At 41.7% G+C, this 26,711-nt stretch overlaps 2 protein-coding genes across 2 annotated transcripts; both read right to left on the reverse strand.

Moving 5' to 3' along the window:
- Nucleotides 1–568: 568 nt before the first annotated feature.
- Nucleotides 569–15,989, reverse strand: ntaq1 (N-terminal glutamine amidase 1). The gene is made up of 6 exons (XM_003459660.5): nucleotides 15,840–15,989; nucleotides 10,015–10,114; nucleotides 2,783–2,833; nucleotides 2,546–2,691; nucleotides 2,338–2,462; nucleotides 569–2,243 (listed from the first exon to the last, which is right to left on the reverse strand). The coding sequence occupies exons 1-6, from the start codon at nucleotides 15,893–15,895 to the stop codon at nucleotides 2,065–2,067; spliced, it is 657 nt and encodes a 218-aa protein (XP_003459708.1). The 5' UTR covers nucleotides 15,896–15,989; the 3' UTR covers nucleotides 569–2,064.
- An 812-nt stretch (nucleotides 15,990–16,801) lies between these two features.
- Nucleotides 16,802–26,270, reverse strand: bop1 (BOP1 ribosomal biogenesis factor). The gene is made up of 16 exons (XM_003459663.5): nucleotides 26,093–26,270; nucleotides 25,293–25,448; nucleotides 25,101–25,178; nucleotides 23,108–23,262; nucleotides 22,911–23,028; nucleotides 22,644–22,745; nucleotides 22,351–22,563; nucleotides 22,084–22,245; nucleotides 21,913–21,993; nucleotides 21,766–21,835; nucleotides 20,905–21,037; nucleotides 20,015–20,201; nucleotides 19,623–19,914; nucleotides 19,374–19,458; nucleotides 17,183–17,290; nucleotides 16,802–17,085 (listed from the first exon to the last, which is right to left on the reverse strand). Exons 1-16 carry the CDS (start codon nucleotides 26,156–26,158, stop codon nucleotides 16,932–16,934), a joined length of 2,160 nt encoding a protein of 719 aa, XP_003459711.1. The 5' UTR covers nucleotides 26,159–26,270; the 3' UTR covers nucleotides 16,802–16,931.
- Between the last annotated feature and the right edge of the window lie 441 nt (nucleotides 26,271–26,711).

Genomic DNA, 26,711 nt, shown 5'->3' on the forward strand with positions numbered 1-26,711 from the left:
TTACCAGCCGTCAGCTGCGTAGAAAAGGATCCTGGTGTAGAAAGTAATATTAAATAAATTCTAACAACAGCTTATCAAGCTTAAACGTGCTGCTGTTGTTCAGCCGCTGGTTTCCTCTTTCTGGTGCAAAGTGGGCGATAAACAAACAAGAGAGCCAGACACGCGACAGAAAAGCCGATCAGCTGATCATTGATCAGTTTCATGATTGAAGTAGCAACAGGAGAGAGAGGGAGAAGAGGCAGTCGCTCCATATATCGGTTGTTAAGCTTAATGTGGGAATGCTTTACAAACATTCAGAGATGAACTTACACACTTGCTTTACTTCTCTGGGATAACTTTCTCGGAGATGAAATGTCAGTGTTGTACCAAAAAGTGATTGTCTGCCAAAAACTGATTTCCGGTATTTGCCAAAAACTGATTGGTCGTATTTAAACTGCTATAAGTAACTTGTTGGGCTATAATATGTGAAACATATGTCAAATGCATCCCTCATGGATGACAAAGTCATCTTGAGCCACAAACAACATTCATGTAACAAGGTAGAAGCCATAATCAGTTTTTGGCAGTGACTTTTATATAACCTTTATTTTTGCAGTTAAAAAAATCTCATTAACATTAAAAATGTCTTTTGTAAGAGTAAGTTGGCCAAGAGGACAGCAGAAATGGCAGCAAATATTACGATAGTTCTGTAAAAATATTTTAAGTGGGGATAAAGGACCGTATTGGTTATAATGTAAGTACAATAACACAGAGTTATAAAGACACTTGAAAAACAGATAATTTTTTAATTCTATATATAACCCCTTTGTAAACCCTGTTCACCGAAGTCTATTTACCAACATACATAAAGATATTACACAGAAAAAATACACAGAAACATTGGAAATCAGTTTTTGGCAGGCAATCACTTTTTGGCACAACACCAGTTTGGAAGCACATAGCAAGGCTCCAACTGCTCAACCAGACCGCCAAGAGGTCTCACACGCCACAGCCGCTCTATCACGTGACGTATACTCCTCCGACGTGCTAAGGTTATGAGCTGGGTTACGCTATGTCGCAAGTTTTGTGAGGTGCTTTTGTGATACATTTTTGGATTACATTTTTTATTTCTTTCCAATATCCGATCCAGTAATTTAGGTCAGTATTGGACCGATACCGATACGTAATATCGGATCGGTCCATCTCTAGTACTGACATTAAGAACTTTTAGCCTGAACCTCAGAATTGTAGATAATCCCTTATGTGACATCTGTAACTTTATACCTCAAAGAGGTCTGTAACCTCCATCAGCACAGGTGCTGCTTGATCCTCAGGCGAAGTGGGCGTTGGGTGCACCTCCTTTCCCTCAATAATCACACGGACCCCGGCAAAGTGAGCTCTTTTTCCTTCTTTCCTTGCAGCGCTCTGTCAGCAGAGGACAGATCTTCAGTGACTCTCAGGTAGTTTTCCTTCAGGAAGTAGTAGTTTTTAGCTTTTCTCCAGATCTGGTCACAAGCCGATCTTGTCGAAAATCGAATGATAACCAACCTTGGCTTCTGATTTTCGTTGCAGCGGCCTAAGTGATGAACTACATCAATGCTGTCCCTAAATCCTGCACTAGTCTCCCCGACAACAGCGCAGCAGATGTCAAACACCTCTGATGTTATTTCTGGAAACTGACAATCATGTTAAACCAAACATACCAACTGTACCCCAAACGAACAGAACCCTACTAGTGTTTCCTTATTTTCACTTTATCATTTTTAAATTCTAACAGTGAATTGAAGATGCTCAAAGAGATTATGAAGAGTTTTATTGATCGGGGTGAAAGCACTCTTCTGATCAACAAGTTCAAAAAAATCGGTCATCAAATGATCAATATGTTCATTACATAGATGGTTTTTGGCTGAACAACTATCAAAGTCTCTTGCATTTTATAAGGGGGTGGGACAACGGTGAATTTACACAGTTCCAAGAACCAATTTCATTTCACATGGTCATGTGGGACAGCAACCAGCAGGAGGACTCTTCAATCCGCTTCAAACATCTTGAGCCCACAAGCGAAAAAAAACCTCAAAACCACAACTACCATGATCTTGTTGCTGATGAAGAAGAGGAGGAGGAGGAGGCTGAGGATGAGGAGGAGGCTGAGGATGATGAGGGGCTTCCAATGTATCTCTGCAGAAAGTGGTTGAGGCTGAAGACCACACCCCAGCCGATGGCAGGGTCCATGTTGATGAAATCATCTAGGTTCATCTGGCAATCTGAGGGGAAAACGCATCCCAGTATGATGACATCATATCTACATAGACACGGTACACACGATTACACATGCTAATAACTGGGAAGTCATGTGACCTGCAGTGCATATAGGGGCATACGTAGGGGGAGGCATCTTCCACGATCCATCAGAGTTCCTCATGTGAGATCGATCAGATGCGAAGTTCAACAGGAAGCTGTCAACAGGAACCACACGAAACTTCCTGGCAGACAGATGGGGAGATGTTAACTATGATGTCACTCAGGTGTGTGTAGTTTCCTGTCATGGCGCTCACTTGTGTCTTACCTGTGGTATTCTGGTCTGATGTCACTCTCTGAGCGTAAGGCCTGGGCAGCGTAAAGCTTCAGGCTGCAGGGAAACGAGAGCGTTGAATCCAGATCGTACACTAGACAGTCCGATTGATCTGCCTGTAGCAGGATCACATGGTAGTCCTGAAACACAACAATGTTATCTTTAATGTCATTTTGACATCATTTGTGTTTATGTCTGTGCTCTCACAGTTTTAACAGTGACATCACAAACCCAGATAACCGGCAGGTCTCCGTGTCCAGACTTCTGCTTCCACAGAGGAACCTCAAAGGAGAACAAATACAGAACATCAGCTTTAGAACCTGACAGATGTTTCAAAAAACCTAAAAAACCAAGTGGATGTTTTAGAATGTGACAGAAGTTCTTGTGTTATTGTAGGGCCTTTACCTCAGAATATAAAGCACCTGGAGGCAGCTTTTGTTGCGATTTGGTGATATATATGTAAAACTTAAATGTAACTTAAATCTTAACTGTAAAAACCGCTGTAATACTCCATCACAAAGATTTGTTTTAGTTTCTCTCACCATTGTGTTATAATACTAGAAGCTTCAGGCTTTCATCCAAAGAACTTGTATAGTATCCTTTGCTGCTAGAAGCAATCTTAGTTTATAAGTCAAGTCCTTATGCAGTATTATCGTCAGATAATATGCCCAAAATATAAGTTGTAGGTCTACATTAATTTTCAACACCTGTTTAATTTCTTTCTGCAACCCCTTCCACAAATCGAATAAAACTGGGCAATCCCAGAATATATGAGTAAAATCCCCCATCTGACCACATCCTCTCCAATACAGTTCATATGTATTAATGTCCTTTGCAGTCACCACTGGGGTGACAAAGTATCTCATCTTCACTTTCCAGTCAAATTCCCACTAAGTTGGACTGCTTGTTAGTTTATGACCTGGTCTCATTGTTTTTTTCCATGCTTCATCATCAACATAATCAATTATTATATTTGCTTCCAACTTCCATTTTATTTTACATCCAGATTACTATAGTTGCTTTCTTCCTATAGTACTTTACATATTTTTGATATCATCCCTCTTTTAGATATACCCTTCACATGCATTGTAATTCTCCCACCTTGATCATTTCTTTACTCATACATTCCCTTTCCTTCTGCGTACAGAGATTGTGCTGTAATTATAAATAAGTCTTGTGCCGATAATTCAAATTCATGCTTAATTTGTTCAAATGAATTTAGATTTTGACCATTGTACAGTTGTTCAATATACATCCATCCATTCCCACTTATCAAAGCCTATATCTATAAATGATGCTAAAAAGTCTCGTTTTTTTGCAATTTTTGTTGCTCTACAAATCGATTCAGACATCCTTAATTTCTTTTTCTATCAATGATATATTTGCATTGTTCTCTTAATCCAGTTGTTATTTATCTTTAGCCTCCATCTGGTCAAATCCTTCACCAAGGGTAATTATCAACATAATTAAACCTCTCAGATTTGCTCCCCAGTAATAGTTTCTCATCTTGGGCAAATTTAATCTTCCCTCTTCTTTTGGGCATAGAAGTGTTTTGTAGTATTTGCTTTCATTAGTGAGGTATCTAGACATTTGTTCATACTTATTCAGGCCATCGGCAGGGCTGGTATTGACATTGATACTGTTTTACTCACCTCAACCCCACCATCATCTCTTATTCCTTTAATTAATTCCTTTAGGAGGTGATCTGTGACGACCACGGAGAGGACATCAACAGCCTTACCACATACATTACTGACTATATTAATTTCTGTGTGGATAACACCATACCTACCAGGACTGTACGGTGTTTCTCCAACAACAAACCTTGGATTACCCCAGAAATTAAAGCTGTCCTCAACCAGAAGAGGAGGGCCTTCAAATCCAGAGACAAAGAGGAGTTGAAAAGGGTGCAGAGAGAGTTGAGGGGACTGATAAGGAATGGGAAGGACAGCTACAGGCAGAAGATGGAGAACCAGCTTCAGCAAAACAATGTTGGTGAAGTCTGGAGAGGCCTCAGAACCATCTCAGGCCACAAACATCAGAACGCTCTGCCTGGGAGGGATGTGAGGTGGGCAAATGAACTGAATAATTTCTTTAATAGGTTTGATTCAGCCATGAGGCAGTCTCCAACATCGGCTGCAGACTCACCCACCCCCACTGCTGCTGTTCCACCTCTGACACTTCACACCTCCTCTATTCACCCTGCTCACTCCTCCCCACCCCCAACAACAGCATCCAATACACATTCAACACAAGGCTCCAGCCTGTCTCTCTCAACCACCCAGGTTAGGAGGGAACTGAGGAGGATTAATGGCAAGAAGGCAGCGGGCCCAGATGGCATCAGCTCGAGGGTCGTCAGGTCCTGCGCGGACCAACTGTGTGGGGTGATGGAGCACCTCTTCAATCTGAGCCTGAGGCTGGGAAGAGTCCCACAGCTCTGGAAAACCTCCTGTGTTGTTCCAGTGCCAAAGACTTCACGCCCCAAGGACCTCAACAGCTACAGGCCAGTGGCTCTGACATCCCACCTGATGAAGACCCTGGAGCGGTTGGTCCTGGCTCAGCTTCGGCGTCTGGTGAGCTCATCACTAGACCCACTTCAGTTTGCCTACCAACCTGGCATTGGAGCGGATGATGCCATCATCCACCTCCTACATCGTTCCCTCACTCACCTGGAGACCGCTGGGAGCACTGTGAGAATCATGTTCTTTGATTTCTCCAGTGCCTTCAACACTATTCTTCCCACGGTCCTGAAGGACAAGCTAGAGAACTCTGGAGTGGACCATCACCTCACAGCATGGATACTGGACTACCTCACCGACCGACCACAGTATGTGAGGACTCAGGGCTGTGTGTCGGACAGGGTCGTCTGCAGTACGGGGGCCCCACAGGGAACGGTTCTGGCTCCGTTCCTCTTCACCATCTACACTGCAGACTTCTCCCACAACTCCACCCAGTGCTTCCTGCAGAAGTTCTCTGATGACTCTGCAATAGTCAGCCTCATCACTGATGGGGACGACAAGGACTGACTCAGGACTTTGTGGACTGGTGCCAGCTGAACTACCTCCAGATCAATGCCAGTAAAACCAAGGAGCTGGTGGTAGACTTCCGCAGGCACAAGCATCCTCCACTGCAACCACTGAACATCCAAGGTATGGACATTGAGGCTGTGGACAGCTACAGGTACCTTGGTGTTCATCTGAACAACAAACTGGACTGGACTCATAATTCAGACGCCCTCTACAGGAAAGGACAGAGCAGGCTGTACCTGCTGCGGAGACTCAGGTCGTTTGGAGTGGAGGGCCCACTCCTGAAGACCTTCTATGACTCTGTGGTGGCCTCAGCCATCTTCTATGGTGTGGTCTGCTGGGGTGGCAGCATCTCTGCTGGGGACAGGAAGAGACTGAACAGGCTGATCCAAAGGGCCAGCTCTGTTCTAGGATGCCCTCTGGACCCAGTGGAGGTGGTGAGTGACAGGAGAATGGCGGCAAAGCTTTCATCCCTGTTGGACAACATCTCCCACCCCATGCAAGAGACTCTGACAGCATTGAGCAGCTCCTTCAATGGGAGACTGCGGCACCCACGGTGTGGGACGGAGAGATTTCGCAGGTCTTTCCTCCCCACTGCTGTCAGACTCCACAACAAAGACTTTAACTGATCAAACACACACATCCACAAATGTGCAATAACACTAATGTGCAATAATCTTTTCTGGCATCATTGTATTTTTACTCAGTTGTATACAGCATTTGTATTCTATTTTTATCTTATTGTATATTTTATTCTATTTTATTCTACTGTATATAGTATTTTATTTTATTCTATTCTGTACAGTTGTGTACTGTATTTATTCTTATTGTATTCTAATTTTTGCTTCATAACTTTTGCACTGTCCACTTCCTGCTGTGACAAAACAAATTTCCCACGTGTGGGACTAATAAAGGTCATCTTATCTTATCTTATCTTAACTAGTATTATGCCTTATTAATTCAGCCAGAGGTTCAGTACTTATTGCAAACAGCAATTTTCTTTGGTACTTGCCTTGTTTAACTCCTCTTTTGAGCTGAAAAAGCTCAGAGCAGCATCCACTAACTCTGGTCTGTGATGTGGGATTTTTGTAAATTATTTTTACCTAATTTATAAAGGTTGAATAAAATCCAAAGGGAGTTGAAGTGTGGAAAGTTCCATTTGACTCTGTCAAATGCTTTTTGAGGATCCAGACTTAGCATTATACTGGGATTTGCACCATTTCTTGCACATGTTATAATATTCAGCGTTCTTCGTATATTATCTGCTCCTTGTCTTCCTGGAGTAAAACCGTTTTGATCTGGTTTAATCAATTTGGTTATATGCCTTCTTTTAGCCAGGATCCTTGTTAAAATTTTTTGGATCATTACACACCAGATTTACTGGCCTATGTCCCCCAATATGTTGGGTCTTTCCCTTCTTTGTGCAAAACTGAAATGATACACCAAGTTTGATATCTCCTTCTGAACTACATTACAAACCTCCCTAAATATAACTCCCAAAAGTTCCATATACCAAGAGATGTGGCTCTTGACTCTATGGCGGTGTAGCACTCTGTCTCTGCAACTTCCAATGTGTTTCTAAAAAGTTGCTGTCTATTCCTTATGAGTCTTGACTCCGTCACTGCCATCCAACCACACTGGATTACTATTCATTGCATATTCTCCATTTTTTCCTCCTTGACAGAAAGCCCCGTGTCTCTTGGCATAGGTGCCACTTTGTTCAGTGTTGTTTAAAAGTCTTAGTCTCTAAATCCAGGAACACTTTTATTTGTGCTGGATATAGTGACTGCGCCTTTACGTTCTTCTCCTTGAGTTTCTTCATAACCTCTCAGACCCGTTTCCTCTTTTTCTGTATTTCTGTGGTATAGTCGTGATTAACTTAAGACGGTCCAGCCTTCATATGTTACTTTTTGTTTCTATGCCTGCCATATTATGTGTTCTTTAACCTGGTACTCCAGGAAGGAAACAATAATAGCTCTGTGGGCCCTTTCAATGTGTGTGTTTACATTCTTGGCAATCTTCAGCAATGAGCAAAAAAAGTTTGTCACAAATCCTATGCTGTCATTTCTTCCAGACCCCTCAGGAATTCTGTGTATCCGTATGCTGTTGCATCTCAATCAAGACTCTAGATCATGACATTTAGCAGCTAGTTTAGCCACTTCTTGAAGTGCAAGACAGCAGTCCTACATATTGGTTTAATATGCATGCTGAAGGATATACCCTGGTCAAAAACGACTCCAAGATTCCTCACAGTGTTACTGGAGACCAAGGTAATGCCATCCAGAGTAAGCATACTGTTAGATACCATATTTCTATTTTTAGGGCAAGTACAATAAGCTCAGTTTTATCTAAATTCAAAAGCTGAAAAGTTAGAGGTCATCCAGGTCTTAAAGACATTCCTGCAGTTGAAATAATTGGTCTGTTTTATCTGGCTTCATGGGTAGATAAAGTTAGGTGTGATCTGCATAGCAGTGAAAATGTATGCTATGCCTTTTAATGATACTGGCTAAGGTAAGCATATATAATGCTCCTATCACATAACCCTGTGGAACTCTCCATGTACATGAGCAAATTGGAATCTATTACATAGACATGATTCAAACCACTGCTGCGCATTATGTTTAATCCCTACAAGCATGTTCTAATCACTTTAATAAAATGTTTCCCCACCACCTGCTCCAACTCACTACCAGATGGTGATCAATTGACATAGAGCAGCAGATCTGATGATACAATTACAAAATCGATCATCTTCATAGAAACCACTCATTTTAAATTTGAATTTATACTAGGGCTGCACGATTAATCGTTAGAAAATCGTGATCTCGAGTCATACTTATGTGCGATCTCATTTCCAAATAACAACGATTAAAAAAAAAAAGAAAAGAAAAAAAAGACGACGATGATTGTACCGCATTTTGATCCGGGACGTAATCTGCATGAAAACAAGCGCTCACTCTTCCTGCTCAACAAATGACAAGGGCGGAGCCTTATACCACGTGATACAGAAGCTGTGCCGTGATGCTCAAATTGGCAGGGAAAAAACAACGGAGAACACGTCAGGGATGACGAGAAAGTGACAGGAGAAAATCCGTCCCGGTCAACCACCCAAACATCAATAACGGGAACCTTATACAGCGCTTCCCTATCCGGTTGTTCAGTCTGACGTCACTGGCCGTGTCTGGGCCTAAACTCCACTGCAGGTCCATATATCAAACGATCACCATGGCATTACTGAGAGTTGAAAAACTGTCTGAAGTCTTTCATCTTTAATAAAATGATCAGTGTTCTGCTCTACCAGGTGTAACAATTGAGTTTAACATCCAGGCATCCATGAAAAATGGAATTTATGACATTTAACGGCGTTAGAAGTTAGCAGGAAGTTAGCTCGCTAGCTTCTATCTAAATACAATATAGCATGTCCTGACTGCGGGGTTTTGGAAACAAATTCAAACGTACAGCTCTGCTATCACTTCCAACATAAATGAAGACAGAAAACTAAACAGCAGTGACGTTTGTAGGGTTACTGAAATTTGGCTAGCTGGTATATAATGATGTGCTACGTGACCGCTAGCGACACAGCTATGTTAGCATAATATAAACAAGCTAACTTTTTTTCCACTCGATAAAAGTTAACGTGAGTGTTCTCGGTGGTCAGGAACAAATGTAATCGCATGGCAGGATGCTGTAAAAGGACTAAACTTCAGCCAGGAGAACAAGTGAGATAATCCATCCACAATACGAGGTTAGTCATTCATATACTGCTGCATGGGCTGTGCTGTAGTTACATGTAAGGTTTTAAAAACTGAGCTTAAATAAATGATTAGCGGTAATAAAAGCCGAGGGAGGTCAACAGTGATCACTGACTGTTTTATGAGCTTTTTGAGATTAAATAGAAGAAAATACAAAACCCATATTAAACGCAGACTACTTTAGGCCCGGAAGTAGGATTCGTCACGTCATCACTGAACAACCGGATACACGTCGAACTCCCGCAGGCACAAAGAAACTCCGGAGGCTATTACTCATCACCTGACCAAAGATATATCAACACTGTGCAAAACGAGGGATTTAGGAAAATGATCAACACCCTAGACAAACGCTACACAGTGCCGTCCCACAACTATTTTTCTATTGTTGCACTACCTGCTCTATACACGCAGTGTCGAGCAACGGTGGAGACGGAATTTCAAGCAGTACAACATTTTGCGGCAACCACAAAATGTGGGGCATTTATTGTTTTTATGTTTATTTATTGTTTTTATGTTCAGTTTCAACTGTTACGAAGTTGATGTGCAGTTAATAAGTGCAATAAATATTTATATTGGAAAAGAAAATCGTGAGAGAATCGTGATCTCAATTCTAAGCAAAAAAATCGTGATTCTCATTTTATGCAAACTCGTGCAGCCCTAATTTATACTGGCATTTGGTTCTCACCGTTCTCGTCTCATTGGAGATGAAGATCACAAACAGATGTTTCAGCGGTGCAGTTCTCTGTTTTCTGACATAGTCACAGAGCTTCCAAACATTTTCTTCACTACAGAACAAGAACAGACAGAAGAGCAACAGACAGTCAGCTTGTAGCACTTCCTGAAAGTTCTGAAGGATTAGCGTGTCCTGCTGATCCATCTGATCATTTTTATTGATGGCTAATAGAAAATGTTTCACCAAGTCTTTCACTCCACCTGGTTTAAAACAGCAGACATGTCGAGGAGATTCAGAGCTTAAAGTCGGAGACTGTCCCAGTATGCTGTGCTCACAGGGTAAGTCTCTCATTCTTTGCTCTCTCAAGAATGTTTTTCCAAGAACTGTGCTGACCTTTTTAGATGTTTTTCAGCAAAGTCCAATCTAGCCTTTCTATTCTTGAGGGTTTTGAGTGGCTTGCACCTTGCAGTAAACCCTCTGATCACTGGAGACTGTTGTTCACTTGGTTGGCTGTTGTGAAAAGGTTTCTCTTCACCATGGAAATGATTCTGCGATCATATTCCTTATACGTCCAGGCTTACATGCAGATGAAACAAGCATGGCTTGTTTTACCTGCATGGACAGCTTCTTTTATGCATGTTGTCTGTTCACAGCAAAATGTTTTAAATGCAATCACCACACCTAAGATCAACTCCAGGCATTTTATCTGCTTAATTGATAACAGCATAATGAAAGAATTGCCTACACCTGCCCATGAAATAGTCTTTGAGGCAACTGTCCCATTACTTTTGGTCCCTTTGAAAAGAGGGTGGCGCATGTTAAGGAGCTGAAACTCCTAAACCCTTCATCCAAATTAAATGTGGACACCCTCAAATGAAAACTGGGAATCTACACATTATGTCCATGTCCATTAAATAACTATAACTGGAATATGTTTCAGTAAACAGGTAAAAAACTGAAACTGTTGTCAGTGTTATACAGTGACCTCACTGTATATCAGCTAGAGGTGAAAATCACCTAGCACCTTATGATACATTATTATTATCACAATACGTTGTTCACTATTCAATATTACTGCAATTTTTAACATATTATCATATGCTGAGTATGACAATAAAATACATTGTCTCCCGCCTGTGTCTTTTCTCTGGAAATGAACACTTGGGACCAAAGTTGATAATAGATCGACAGAGCTGGCAAAGTTGGTAGGCATATACAGTCTATACAAGATTGGTTAATTTAACAAGAGACAGGCACACTATAGTAACAGGATGTGATGTTACAACATTAGTTAAATATTAATGTGCAATATTTGTTCAAGACATATTTCTTTGTAATGGAAAAAAACATTAAAATTATCAAGAACAATATAACAATGATTTCTAGAACTTTGTGTATATAATTTGGCATTTCTTATCGATGTAGGCTGATAGTAAGCACACAACACCATTTCATTTAGTGTAATGGTTTATGTGCAAGACGCAAGAATAAAAAACATTGAAAGTTACAAATGTATTGTGCATGACACAGGAATTAAAACGTGGTGATAGAGGCAGGTGCAGATGTGTGTCACAAGTTACTCTGGCTGTAGGCTATGACACTTGGCCACAAGTGGCGCTAGTTGTATGCAGAGGTGTGGACTCGAGTCACATGACTTGGACTCGAGTCGGACTCGAGTCATTAATTTTATGACTTTAGACTTGACTTGAAAAAAGGTTGTAAGACTTGTGACTTGACTTGGACTTTTACACCAGTGACTTGGGACTTGAATTGGACTTGAACCTGTTTACTTGAAAAGACTTGATATTTTACCCAAATCTAAAATTTAACATACATATTATATAAAAAGTGCGGACCATTAATTCACTTTATTCATTCATTCATTCTTACCACACTCCGTATGTATGTGAGCGTGGGCTGTAGCACAGCCAATCAAATTAACCAGATTTGAAAAAAACAAGAACAAAAACGCTCGAGCCAAAAATGCTTCCAAGAGTAATTTCTTTCGGGTACATAAACTACGAAGTAGTCAACAAAAAACGAAATGCAATATGCAAAACATGCAAGAAGAGAATCACAGACGGAGATGGAACAACTTCCAACTTTGTCCGACATTTGAAGTTGCATAAAGAACGGTAGGTGGTGCTTTTTTTTTTTTGCTTTTTTTTTGCTACGATGAAATAGCTGACTTAGCTAACTTCATCTTATTAGCAAATGTTCTTCGGGCTACGTTGATGATACTGTTTGGCTTTAACAGGTATGATATGTTTGTCATGCTATTTTAAATCCGGTCCTGCAAGCGCATCCAAGAATAACATGCAACTTGTTAGCTCAGAATTGTCGGTGAATGGTGAGCAGGGTCCGTTTCAGAAAGTGGGTTCTGTAGCTGTACTCAGTCTCTCTCCGTCTCCTCCCCATCATTAACCCCGTAGATTTAACCCAGTTTAGACGGACAAATATTTATTTTACCATCACATCACAATTCAAAATCACTGTTTAATTTGCAATTAGTGTATGGTCGTGTTTAACTTTTGCATGTCTGAGCCAGGGAAAAAATTTTTTTGGGTTAGAAAATCTGGCCCACCTTAGTGTGTAATTGAGTAGTCCTGCTATACATGGCCTTTTTCTTCTGTCATTTATGTCAATACATCAAATAAAATACTTTGATCTTATATTATTAGCTGTTGTTTATTTGCAAAGGTTATTCTCAACAGGGATGCTAGACAAAAACGGCGTTTTCTACAGACAGCCTAGCATACGCTCTCCACTTGCGAGTGAAAACAGAAAAAGAAAAAACACCCCTTCCCTATTGGTGTTAGAGTTTACCATGTCAGCCAATCAAAAAAATGATAAGGCAACATGTGACATTTGGTTGTTTAGGGAGAAGGGGAAGTTTTTAGGAGTGACACCCGTGACGGAAAGCGGGCGAGCGAAAGAAAGAGAGAGAGAGAGTTTTCATATGTGAGACATTAGTGACGTTTAGCGTGTTTGGAGGCTATAGTTAGTTTGTTGTATAGTTATTGTTTTGTATTGTGTGTCGGTTAGACTGCTGAATTTCATATTTGATCTAAAAAAGCTGTCAAAGGCAGATTCCAGTGTAAACGCTGTCTCCACATAGAAAACTGGACTGTTGCACCTCCAGTTGTCAGACCTGCAGGGTTTAGGCCTGTGGTGTTCTCCTCTGTCTTATACTGAACACAAACTACATTTTTTGGACTGGCACAAATAATTTGTGTGCCTTCTTATTTGATGCAGCACACCTGATTGTTCTGTAAATAGATTTAAATGGTTATATAAAAAACGCCTGAGGCCTTGGCTGCATTTTTAGGTAAATAGTACCATATAACTTTGTTGTTTGCAAAACTTGTGCATAATTTTTAGAAATGTACAATTTCTATTTGCATTTCAAGTTATGAAAATGATTCGTTAAACATGTAAAAAAATATAACTTTTTTCTACTCGGATTCTGAATTTTTTGTCTGAATTTAGATCAACTGTGCTAATATAGTATACCAAAATGAAAAAAATAACTCAAATTTCAGATATTTGAGGTTGTGCTGTAAATAATGATACCAAACAAGGCAAGAAAAACATATTTTAAAAGTGAAATATAGAAGTAAAATCAAAAGTAGTCAAGAACGGCCAATTATACCCGGGACCCCAGAGGGTTAAAAAAAAAAGACTTGAAAGGACTTGAAATTCAAAGTTTCGGACTTGGGACTTGACTTGAAAGTTGTCTGTCTTGACTTGCGACTTGACTCTGACTTGCTTGACTTTACTTGAGACTTGACTTGTGACTTGAGGATAAAGACTTGGGACTTACTTGAGACTTGCAAAACAATGACTTGGTCCCACCTCTGGTTGTATGGGCTCAAAATGTGGTCATAAATATTTTGTACTTGTAAATCAGTTTTGTACTTGTAAATCAGGATTTGTATGTGTAAAAAGAATTTGTGCGTGCATAAAAAAGATTTGTATGTGTAAAAAAGATTTGTGTGTGGACTTAGCCAAAACCCCCCCTGCAAGTTACAAGTATGAATTTGGACCCTATTTTTCTTCCTGTCATCTGATTGGTCAATGTCATGTCAATCACAAATGTAACAATCCAATCAGAGAACAGATGGGTTTGGCTGTCGGAGGGGCACTTTTTTGAACTGCAGGTCCTTGAAGGGAATAAATGCCCTTTTATATGCCAACCCAGCGTTTTCCTTCATCACCACGAAGGAAAACAGTCTGTGGTCGTCCGAGTTTGGTGATTTTTGTGTCACAGGTCTACGTGCTTAATACAGGGACTTCCACAGCCTTTTCAACAGCGCTGCGGACCGGGGGGGGGGGGGGGGGGGGGGGGCAGTGTTTTGGAAATGACAGTCTTCATTACAAAGCTTTCTTCGTTATGAATTAGCATACATGTTTTTATTGAACATTTGAAGAACTAGCAAAAAAACCAGAAACTGTGGTAGAGGACATAAAGTCAGAGATAGAAACGACAAGGAGCAGGTGCATCTAGTACAGGTAGAGCTGCTGCAAAAACCCACAGAGCTCAGCAGCCAGCGCAACAAATTCTGGATCCTTTGCTTTTAGTTAGCAGTTAGCATTAGCAGCACATCCTGCGTCCGATGTGAAAGGACCTTTATGCTGCGCACTGTGACTCACAGCAATGGTCCCGGGTCAGCCCTGACTTTGTGTTAAACTAATCCTAAAGTAATAATGGTATTTCTAACCACTGACATACCACAACTTTATCCTTTCAACAGCTGCTGAAAGTAAGGGGACCTAGCTGCTATCGGATATTTATATAGAGATCCTCCAGCTTCAAACTGTATTACCCTTCAAGGACCTGCAGTTCAAAAAAGTGCCCCTCCGACAGCCAAACCCATCTGTTCTCTGATTGGATTGTTACATTTGTGATTGGCATGACATTGACCAATCAGATGACAGGAAGAAAAATAGGGTCAAAATTCGTACTTGTAACTTGCAGGGGGTTTTTTGGCTGAGTCCACACACAAATCTTTTTTACACATACAAATCTTTTTTACGCACGCACAAATTCTTTTTACACATACAAATCTTTTTTACACATACAAATCTTTTTTACGCACGCACAAATTCTTTTTACACATACAAATCTTTTTTACACACACACAAATCTTTTTTACACATACAAATCTTTTTTACGCACGCACAAATTCTTTTTACACATACAAATCCTGATTTACAAGTACAAAACTGATTTACAAGTACAAAATATTTATGACCACATTTTGAGCCCATACAGTTGACGCGACACAAAGTAAACTGCACGCTTGAAATCTGTGTAATAAAATGTATGAGGGGAATGATAACGAAGACAAGATTTTCCAGATCGTTGACTCTTGCTGTCTAGTGAACAGCATTGTGACGTTTGTCTTGTATTATGTTCATATGGACATAAAGTCAGAGAGATACATGTTTTGAAAAGACTAGGAGCAGGCGCATCTAGTACACGTAGGGCGGCCGCAATAAAGGACGTACCAGCAGAGCGCAGAGGCCAGCCAGCGCAACACGTAGGTCCTTCCCTCTAGTTAGCGGTGAGCGGAGCGCAAGCCGCGTCCGCTGTCTGGGAGGATTATTCCTTACAATGATATTGTGATTTTTATTCTTATACTGACAAATTTTTTAAAAAAAAAACAAAAAAAAACTGCGCTAAAAGGAAAACGGAAATCTGAACTGGCCAATCATAGTGGTTGCAGCTCCTTTGACAAGGCGTGTGTTTATAATTCTCAGGAGCCAAGTAACGTCAGGTAATGTTCTGACACAGAGCCTGCACGGTCACCTCTGGGAGGTATGTCGGGACTCACCAGTAGCAGCTCGTGTACACGCAGTCCTCGCGCATCGGAACGAGTCTCCGATTCATGATCGGGTGTTACACTGAAAGAGCTCCAAGGGAAACGGACTGACACCAAATCCGCTAAGGAAAGTGGACTTTCAAATTAAAAGCATCGACAAACTGGGGTCCAACTGCTAATTTAACTTCGCTGCCGCCACAAGAAATGAGCTTCAGTGCTCCCTTAGTTACCTCCTTTATTTGTGACGCTGAAGCATCCTTCATGAAAGGAGAACATCGTTTATAGCAAAGTACCATAAGAGAAACAAACTGACCTCTGAACCTGTTAGCTAGCTTAGATTTTCAGAGAATAACTAAACTTTAGCAGTATACAGTCTCCCATCACTCAACTCCTTCTGCTCAGCACCATAAATCATCAGAAAATAATTGAAATACAAACTCAAAAATGTATTTTTGTAATAAAACATTTCGGCTTTTTTTTTTTTTTGAAGACTTGTCAAATCTCTAAGGAATTTTTATTTTTGTAAACATCTGCACTGCAAATTTCACAAGTTTTATTAGATTTGAGATAAAATACTTAATTTATACATTTAACTGAACAAATCTGTTCATGTCAAATTGATTATACGGTTAACTAAAAATTATATGAATGAAATTTTTTCACTGAAATATAAATAAAACCCAGACAGATCTGGATCATCACTCCAGAAACTAATTTAAAACAAACTAACGAGCAAATCGAAAACCAGAATAACTGGTGAAATGGGCGGGCTTGACAGGGGGTCCAGGCTCCTCAGCTAACTCTGTAAAGATGGCTGCCATGATATCTGAACTTAACATCTTAGACCTGATCGATCACCCACAAACAGCCAATTAGGCATGTTTTTATTCATCTTTAATGGCCCTAGACAGGAAAGGGATGTCACACTGCTGATCAATGTCAGCTCCTTTCACCAGACTGACAGCAGACACACACACACTCAAAAACAGTTCAGTTTATTCAAAAAGGAACTGACATCACAGCAAGGAAAACAGTGAGGCAAGAACATTGTGTCTGAAAGTAAAAACATTAGGAAAACGGCATCTGTGGTTGCTAAGCACGTTGCTATGTGAAGAGGCGGATAGTAGCATCGGCGCCAGAGGAGAAGACCCAGGGTTGCGTGGGGTGAAAGGTCACATCCAGAACACCGAGATCATGAGTCATCACATGACCTCTGAGGACTTTCACTGGGACGATGAGTGGATTCTGCAACAGGTCACTGTGGGGGTAGCAAGGAGGGTGGGGTTAGAGTGCAACTGAGAGGAGGAAAAATAAGTGCGCGTGTGTGTGTGTGTGTGTGTGTGTGTGTGTTTTACTTGTAAACAGTCCCATGACAGACGATCACTGAGCCATCATCGGACGCCGAGGCAAACAGCGGGTACAGTCTGTGATAGGCCACACCCCTCACTGCTTTCTTATGGTGTCTGTAGAAAGAAGGTGATCCATATCACATGATAAATGATTAAAAAAAAAACCAAAAAAAACCCCACATCTGATCAATATGTAGTATTCTACAATCAATGATACACCAATATCAGTGCCCTGATTGAGTAAACACACTTCCACATACAACATACATCCTCACCTTCCTGGTGCAGGTCTGACTGAAATCTTATATTTCCTAAACTCCTGCACCTGCTAGGCTGTGAAGGCACTGCAGATCTTTTTTTTTTTTTTCTTCTTCTTTCTTTCTTTCTTTCTTTCTTTCTTTCATTTAAACAATGCTGCTTTATGTACAATTCAGCTCTGGCTATGCAAAATTCTGTTGGCAGCAATGTATAAAATGTGAAAAATACAAGCTGAACACAAGAGGGAGCATTATAAAATAAAGAGCTATAATCATTTTAAAACCGGGATACCATACAAATAAACTACATGGCAGTTCAGAATAGAGAGTAATTCACACTTTTCTTAGGTTTAAAGGTAACCCAGACACCTCAGAAAATATGTGGATTTTGTTGATGACAAGAGGGATTTGTTCTGACCTTTTGAGGAAAACTGTAGTATCATCTGCCAGCTGAGTGCTTAGGTCTATACATGTGACATTGTGATTTTCATATAGTGAAACGTTCTTTAAAACAAACTGAGGTTGCATGAAAACACTCTGTAGGTTAGTGCAGGATAGACAGGTTAAACAGTGCACTGTCAGTGTGAAGGATGGCAATTACCCAGGACAACTCAAACTCACAAAACACTTGTTAAATTCAGGTGTGTAAAGAGCAGTAAACCTCAGGGCAGCAGCAGTAGCCCAGATCAGCTGATCACAGCCTGTGGACTAAGAAAATGTACTGGAGCTTTCAACAGAAATGATTGTGAACTGTGATTGTTTTCCTCACACTGAACTACTGCAACAAGCCTTTAACCACCCACCTCACCAATGTGAGCTATGGTCTGAGTAACCCCCATCACTCAGGCCACTCACACATGGACTCTATTCAGTCTTTTTCTTTGCACTACTTTGAAGCACTTTTCAAGTTGTTCTCTAACTTGGGCATTTCTATGTGCCTCCCACTTTAATCTCTTCCTTACTCATTTTCTGTTTAGAGACAAAGTCACATTCTACAATGTAGACAACAGAAAATAGAGCCATTTTCCCCTTCTTGTTCCTCTGCTTATGTTCTACTTAACTGATTCAAGCTGAGCGCATTTATTATCATCGAGACTAACATGAAATTTGTATTCTCATCTACTGCATTAATATAGCAGAAGGTTTATTTAGCTTTGCAGAAAAATAGGTGGTAGAAATGTTCTTTAAGGAGATAGTTTTCAGAGCCTGTACTTTTTCTGTTGTACTTGAATAAAGAAGTTGAATCAGTACTTTTACAGGAGTATTTTTTTTTTAAATACTAGTACCTGTACTTCTACTAAAGTACAGAATGTCTGTACTTTTGCCACCTCTGCCCAACCAAACCCAAATCAGCCTCCTCCAACAGGCTCTTCAGCCACAATCTCTCCAAATCTGTAATTAATCTTATAAATATTCACTTGTTAACTCTAACCCACCGGTGCTTTACCTGTACTCAGCATTGATGCAGCTGTCTGTGAATCTACTTAATCTATAACTTCTGACTAAGTCTAGTCTAGCTGTGTTAGATACTCACTCTAACAACACCACCATCTGTAAGGCAATGCGTAAAGCTGCAATATTTGTAACCGTGAGAGTTACTAAGTAGTAATAATAATAATAATAATAATAATAATAATAATAATAATGGATTGGATTTATATAGCGCTTTTCAAGGCACCCAAAGCGCTTTACAATGCCATTATTCATTCACTCTCACATTCATACACTGGTGGAGGCAAGCTACAGTTGTAGCCACAGCTGCCCTGGGGCAGACTGTCAGAAGCGAGGCTGCCATATCAGCCACCATGTGAAGAAACCTTGACATCCGTCCTGGAGATCAGGTCTGAACGAAGACAGGAGCACTCAAGGTCACCTGCAGCTGACAGCTCATGTCTGAAAGGGTTAAACTCAGATGATCAGAGCGACTGGCAGGTACGCACCGGAGCATCTTGTAGGGTTTAGTTGACAGATCAAGGTCGAACCAGCTCAGCTTGCAGTCATAACTCCCACAGATCACATGATCACCTGCAGACACACGAACAGACAGTTGGGACAGCTGTGAAGAGAATACTGCGCGTATAAATACAAATGACTTTAGGATGAAGCAGCTGCGGTGAGCTAAACGACCATTGTGGCGGGTTTATTGGAGCCTTTAAGACTTGTGTGTGGGGGACTGGGGATATGGTTACCTCCCGGATGGACAGCCATGCTGGAGATCCACTTGGAGTTGGCTTGGAGTTTTTTGGTCATTTCTTGTTTGACGAGGTTGTAGATGCGGATCGAGCGCTGTGTGGCCACAAAGAAATAGGGCCTGATTGGGTGGAAGGATACGCACTGGACCAGGCCTTTGTTCCTGCTGAAGGGGTTCTGACTCCGCCTCCGGCTCAGCTGGTGGATATACACCTGCAGGTGGCTCGTGTTATCTGGCATCACTGATGCTAGATAGTCTCCTTTAGCATGCCACACCACCTGGTGAACAGCCTGCAGAGATCAGCAGCGATTAGGCCAGGTGTGGATCAGAGTGGGGGGTTTAAACAAACAAACAAACAAACAAACAAACAAAATCAGGTGGTTTTCTCACTTTGGGGTGTTGGATTTTGAGGCGGACCCCCTGGTTTAGCTCTTCCCCCTCAGCCTCGCTCCAGACAACAGACCCATTTCCTTCTGCTGGCTCCTCCCCCTCCTGTTGGGCGCTGAGGAGTCGTTCTGACGACAAGATGACCTGTTTATCTGCCAGAGAGGGAGACAGGATCAAGACCACAGAGTCCCTGAAACCAGAGAGACACAGAGGGACAGGATTCACATCAGAGGGAGAGGAGGGATGAGTTTAAAATCCTGCTTGTGGTTTCTAGAGTATTTAAAAGTATAATGGAAGGCAGAGCCTTAAGCTTTCAGGTCTCTCTTCTGTGGAACCAGCTCCCAGTTTGGATTCAGGAGAGAGAATGCTCTCTACTTTTAACATTAGGCTTAAAAGTTTTCTTCTTGATAAAGCATATAGTTAGGTCTGTACCAGGTGACCCTGAATCCTTCCTTAGTTACGCTGCAATCGTTTTCATAAAGTTGGATGTCCACAACAAAAAAACAACAGCAACAGCAAAAAAAAACAAAAAACACTACCCCAGTTTAAACCATCATTAGAAATCACTGAATTAAATTATTAATACATGCTCTCTTCCTCATATGACATCTTTATCCCCATCATGCTCCAGGGGTTATGTGATTGATGGGATATTTTCTGTATTACACTAGGACAGGGGTGGGCAACTCCAGGCCTCGAGGGCCGGCGTCCTGCAGGTTTTAGATGTGTCCTTGATCCAAGACAGTTGATTCAAATGCCTAAATTGTTCAGAGGCTTGAGAACGAACTAATCATGTGATTCAGGTGTGTTGACAGACGGAGAAACAGAGAGAGACAGAAAGACAGAGATGATAAGATATAAAAGAGACAGAGCGATGTCAGAGAGGTGCTCACAGGGCAACAGCCAGCAAACAGACAGACGGATTTGGATTCCAGGCAACGCTCTTCACAGCTCCGCCCACCTGGACCATCTTCATACAACGAGACGAACAGACTTCCCAGAATCTGACAGAGCCATCATCACTTCCTGTAAACAGGCAGGAGAGAGATTACAGTCCCGCCCACACTCAATGAACTCATCCAAAGGAAGGATGTTTTATTTAAACATCACCTTCAACCTGGGTTTTCGGTAAGTGCTCTGACTACAACAGAGAAAACGCAAAGAAAAACATATCCCAAATACTAGCAAAGATGCAAACATAACTGAAAAAAAAGAAAAAAAGAATAGAAACAAAAATGATAAAAGACAACATCATGCAAAAAAATTGTTTTAGTGAGCAGTTTAAAGGAAGTCTGAAAGCTGCGACCTTTATCTCCAAAGCAGGTCGTTTTTAGGAAGAATTTAATAGACAGAGTCGTGGAAAGCATTATCACGGATACTCTGTGGCAGTACAGTTGGTCTTTACAAAACAGACTCCTGAATCAAATTTTTTTCCTGATACTACTTCAAAGACAACTGGACTCCGCCTTTCCAATAAATACACCAAGGAAAGTGTAACTGGATAAGACCACACAGAATAAAGCTGCTTTGTGCACAGACACAATTCGAAGTTATCAGGCTGAGGTCTCTGTGTAGAACTGTCATCATGTCTGGTTTTCAAACAGTAACAACAGAATGCTCATTTCGAGACTTTTAGAACACACTCTGTGGTGCAGGTGTGTAGACTGGTCGATCAACAACCCTGCCTGTGATCGAACACTTGACTCTCACTGTGAGCTTTACATTGATGTGTAAGTGGGACAACCTGAGGTTACCTGAGGCAAGCCACTGTCCCGATGGAGACACACTGATAGAGCGAACCAGACCGCTGTGACCTCGATAGACCTGAACACACAGATAAAGATGTGAGAAAAGGTTCACCACTTTGTTTGTGTGCATGTGTTCAGGTGTGTGTGTTGTACCAGCGACTGTGTGGTGGGAAATGGCTGAAGGTCCTTTGGTTTGGGAAGCTGGGGAATCAGATCCTCTGGATTCACATTCACCTACATGCAGACAAACAGGAAATTATTTAAACCGCATGCCTAAAAGGGCAACTCCAGCTTCAGGTAGTAGGACAGACTGAGAAAGGTTACCCTCATCTTCCTCTGTCGTGGGCACAGATAAAGGTCCAGGCAGCGCTCAAACCTCTCATGGATGAAATGAGAAAATGCTGGAACCTGACGGAGGCTCGAGTACTTCCTTGGAACAAACGGCAACTTCCTGTCTCCTGGATCCTGCTGCTCCCACAGTGCTCGCTGCAGACAGGTGAGGCAAGTGAGGACAGACAGACGGGGGTGTGTTTGAATGCAGTTCTATCTATCCTCTGAACATAAACCAGGTGAGGCAACGCACTGACAAACCTCCTCGTCAGTGAACAGATACTCGGGTGGTGGGTTGTAGGACTCATGGTGACCAGGTAAAGGGATTTTGGGGGCAGGCAGGTGCATCCTATGTCTGGCCAGAATGGAAGAGTCCTCGCTGGCCCACAAGTCGTAATACCGCCCCCTGCCATCATCCTCTACCCGCCGGGGTTTGAGCCAACCCATTTTTATGGCATGGACCAGTTTGGACACCTGCAGTCAGACAGGTGTGTTACAGAGTTACAGTTACAGCTGAGAGCAGCCAGGTAAGCCAGGTGAGTCAGGTGCATTACCTTCTCCTTCTCTGTGAGCGAGGGGATAAAGCTGCGTTTGTCTGCCGGTCTGTTGGTGATGGGATGAATCATCACGTCGCTACTGAAGAATTCTACCATTGGCTGCGGAAGAGGTGTAAAGAGACAGGTAACCAGTGTGTTCTACATTTTTAAGCCACGCTCACTTCTTGCTAGATGGTCTGGGACATGTGGCTATTAAAGGATGGATTAAGCAGGTAAACTCAAGGCTAGTGAACGGAACCCCGGTGTCACTCTAGGAGGGCATACCTCATACTCATTGAAGTTGACGTCTCCAAACTGTCCTCTCTGCAGACGGTTCACCAGCTCCACCTGATCATCGGACAGCACAATGTCACTTCCTGTCTGCTTGTCATGCACTGTTCTCCTGCAGACAGCAAGCTGTTAGCTTCATCAGCATTCCCTATCAAACCTATGAAGAAGTTAGCATCATGCTAACCGCTCACCAGTACTCTGGGTTCTCCATCTTATCCAAGAAGTCATCAAGCTCATCCTTGTTCCTTATTGGCTTGTAGATTTTTTTCCCATCCAGATTGTACCCAATGTGAGGGAAATCTTTGTACCACTCAACAGGAATGTTCCCCACTGTGTTCCTGATATCCTGAAGGACAATGTGAGCATGAGAAACCACCACAGGATGGAGAGGGGAACATAAAAGAAGCCAATGCACCAATCAGAACATGTGTAAAGGAACAAGTATCCTGTACAAAACATGTTGTATTGTACCCACTTTAACAGGACAGTTGACAGGGGTTTGTCTTAGTTATGCTCACATATATCACAAGGCACATCCAGCAACACACAACACAGCATAACATGAAGCAAAATTCCAAAGGAACAGATCAGACATATAAAAGCAGTGTAGTCCATAAGAACGGGGTGGATCCATCTTTAAAGTGTGCTTTAGTGCGTGAGGTTCACTTTATACTCCAGATGCATGACACACAACACTGATGAGGGTCTAGAGCGATGTGAGCCAGATGCTTCCAATCTCAGTGCTGAAAGACCTTCATAATAACTGCAGTGAGAGCAGCAGGCCTGAAATCACCTTTTTCCCCACAACTGAATGCAATTTTATTTATGTAGAACCAAATCACAACAACAGTTGCCTCAAGGTGCTTTATATTGTAAGGTAAAGACCCAACAAAAACAAAAAAGAAAAGAAAACCGCAACAATACCCCTATGAGCAACCGCTGTGAAAACAGTGGGAAGGAAAACCTCCCTTTTAACAGGAAGAAAACTCCAGCAGAACTACGCAGCATTTAATAAATAATAATTAAATGCAAAGGGGTGTATAAACACAAAGTGAGTGAAAAAGTTGACTAAAAAAAAGAAACAATGGGAATCCCCCAGCAGTCTACACCTATTGCAACATAACTAAGGAAGGATTCAGGATCACCTGATCCAGCCCTAACTATATGCTTTAGCAAAAAGGAAAGTTTTAAGCCTAATCTTAAGAGTAGAGATAGTGTCTGTCTCCCGCATGCAAACTGATAACTGGTTCTATAGAGGAGGGGCCGGAAAGCTTAAGGCTATGTCTTCCATTCTACTTTTAAATACTCTAGGAAACACAAGTAAGACTGTAGTCTGACAACAAAGTGCTCTAATGGGGTGATATGGTACACTATAAGGTCATTAAGATAAGATGGGGCCTGATTATTCAAGAACTTGTACGTCAGAAGCCGGATTTTAAATTTGAATATGGATTTAACAGGAGCCAATGAAGAGAAGCTAGTACAGGAGAAATATACTCTCTCTTTTTAGTCCTTGTAAGTTCTCTCACTGTAGCATTTTGGATCGATTGAAGGCTTTTCAGGGAGTTTTTAGGACATCCTAGTAATCACAAATTACAGTAGTCCAACCTAGAAATAATAAATGCATGAACTAGTTTTCATGTCATTTCATCACAGCTTTTTCAGGCTAATAAAAGGTCAACATGAAACAGAGAACTCCAGAGCTTCACCCAGGATCTGTTGCATATAGACATGAGTCTACAACACTGAAGGTAAGCAGCTACCGAAAGGTTTAAGGTGGAATGGTTTCTTAAGTGAGCTCTCATCATAAACCAAACATCAGAACCTGGTGCACTGACCTACTAAGCATCAAAGATACCGTCAGCTGCATTTTCATTGCAGTATATCCATCGATCAGTGAGAGACTCATAATCACTGACTCAATAACCACACACAGACTGCAGCAAATTCTGGCCAGAGACTGGCCAATTATGTGTCCATCGATCCACCCCCACATGCAAACACACACACACACACACACACACACACACACACACACACACACACACACAAAAGAGCAAGGACCAGGAGCAAAAATCTCCCAGCTTTTTATTAGTGTGCATGTGGCTAAAATTGCATACAATACACCAGACACAGGCATAAGAAAAGTAATGACAAGCATACACATGAATAAGTTTTGATCACCTCTTCATCTGAAGAGTCATGTTCATACTCATCTTCCTTCTTTTCTTCACTCACTTCTTCCTCCGTTCTTTCCTTCATCTACAGATGGAACAAAGTTCAGGTGATGTTCTGCAGCAGAACACTGAGGACACTTAACAGCAACCAATCAGCAGTCAGACAAATACAGTTAAAACTTAGCTGCTGACACTGTACCTTGTCATCATCATCATCCTCCTCCTCCTCCTCGGATCCCTCTTCCCCCTCAGCGTCACTCCCAGAATCCTCCAGGCCTGAGTAGACACTGTCCTCGCTATCTGATAAATCATCATCCTTATCTTCATCAGCAGGTTTCCTGTTAAAGTTGAAGATCTGAGAAGGAAAACCCAGAATTACAGAGACACAATTGAAAAAAAACATCAGTTTTTGGCTGTGAGTGTAATTAAAAATAAGAAAAATAAAACCTACAAATCATTAGCACAAGCTAATTGCCTGTGCAATCTGTGAGTGATCACACACACACTTAAATCAAACAACCAGCAACTAAAAGCAAAACATGAAAAATCAGGAAAACCTTCTGTACTCTGCTCAGGATTGACGTCACTCAGTGCAACACTAACCGTACACATGTACCCTGACACACTACCTGCTACAGTGCTCGTTCCGTTACAGTTTTGCTGCCATTTACGTCACTGCTTCCATGTTGGATCGTTAGCTCTGGGTCGGTGAGGTTGCTCCGACAATGCGAGTTAAAATCTAAGTTGAGGAGGTCTTCCTTTTAAAACTCCGACATTATAATAGAGCCCTAACCCGAGGCTGACATCACACATGTGCACAGAGGATGGTTCTGTGTTTATTTTAGAAGCAGCAACGCCCCGGTCCGGTCTCATGGTTCAGGTCTCGCTCCGTGTCTGCTCTGAGGGCTAAACAGCAGCCTGCCCCGTATTAGCATGCTAGCTCGTTACTAGCACGTTACCAGATCTTCATCACTTTCCTCCTCTGTGTGTGTGGCTCACCTGGTTCTGTTCCTCTTCCTCTTCTTTACTCCTCTTCAACGCAGTTTTCTCCCCTGCTTTCTTCATCTCTCCTCTCCGCTCGCTCCACGCGTTTCTGTCCTCCTCGATTCAACCACGTGAAACCGAAGGTTAAAGGTCACGCGTCACAGGTTGAAGGCGGGGCCTGCTGATGACGCCTTGAACTTCTGGCAGAACGTCATAGTTACAGTGACAGGACCTCTGCCGAAAGAAAATCCGCAACGGAAAGAAAATAAAGACAAAGAAATCATGTTTATACTAACCGGAAGTAAAAAAAAAAAAATCTCAATGTGAACATGAAGTCATTTAAAAGCGAGTAAAGCTCAGTGACTGATCAAGCCCATGGACCAACCAGGTGTTAATATGTCAGTAAGTCAAAGCTTTTAAACCAGGATATGCAGTCATCCAAAACACAATAAATCTGAGCTGACAATCTCTGAAGCGTTTCTTCATGTTTACATTAGTTAACGGTTGCTGAAATCAAAGGCTAAGGCCCTCACTTCACTCTGTCTTCACACAGGAAGAAAATCCGCTGAGACCGTATCCTGCATCCCGCATCCTTCCATCAGGGGTACTTCAATTCTTGTACAGCTCCACTTTT

This window comes from Oreochromis niloticus, linkage group LG22 (genome assembly GCF_001858045.2).
Source record: "Oreochromis niloticus isolate F11D_XX linkage group LG22, O_niloticus_UMD_NMBU, whole genome shotgun sequence".
NCBI classification, from domain to species: domain Eukaryota; kingdom Metazoa; phylum Chordata; class Actinopteri; order Cichliformes; family Cichlidae; genus Oreochromis; species Oreochromis niloticus.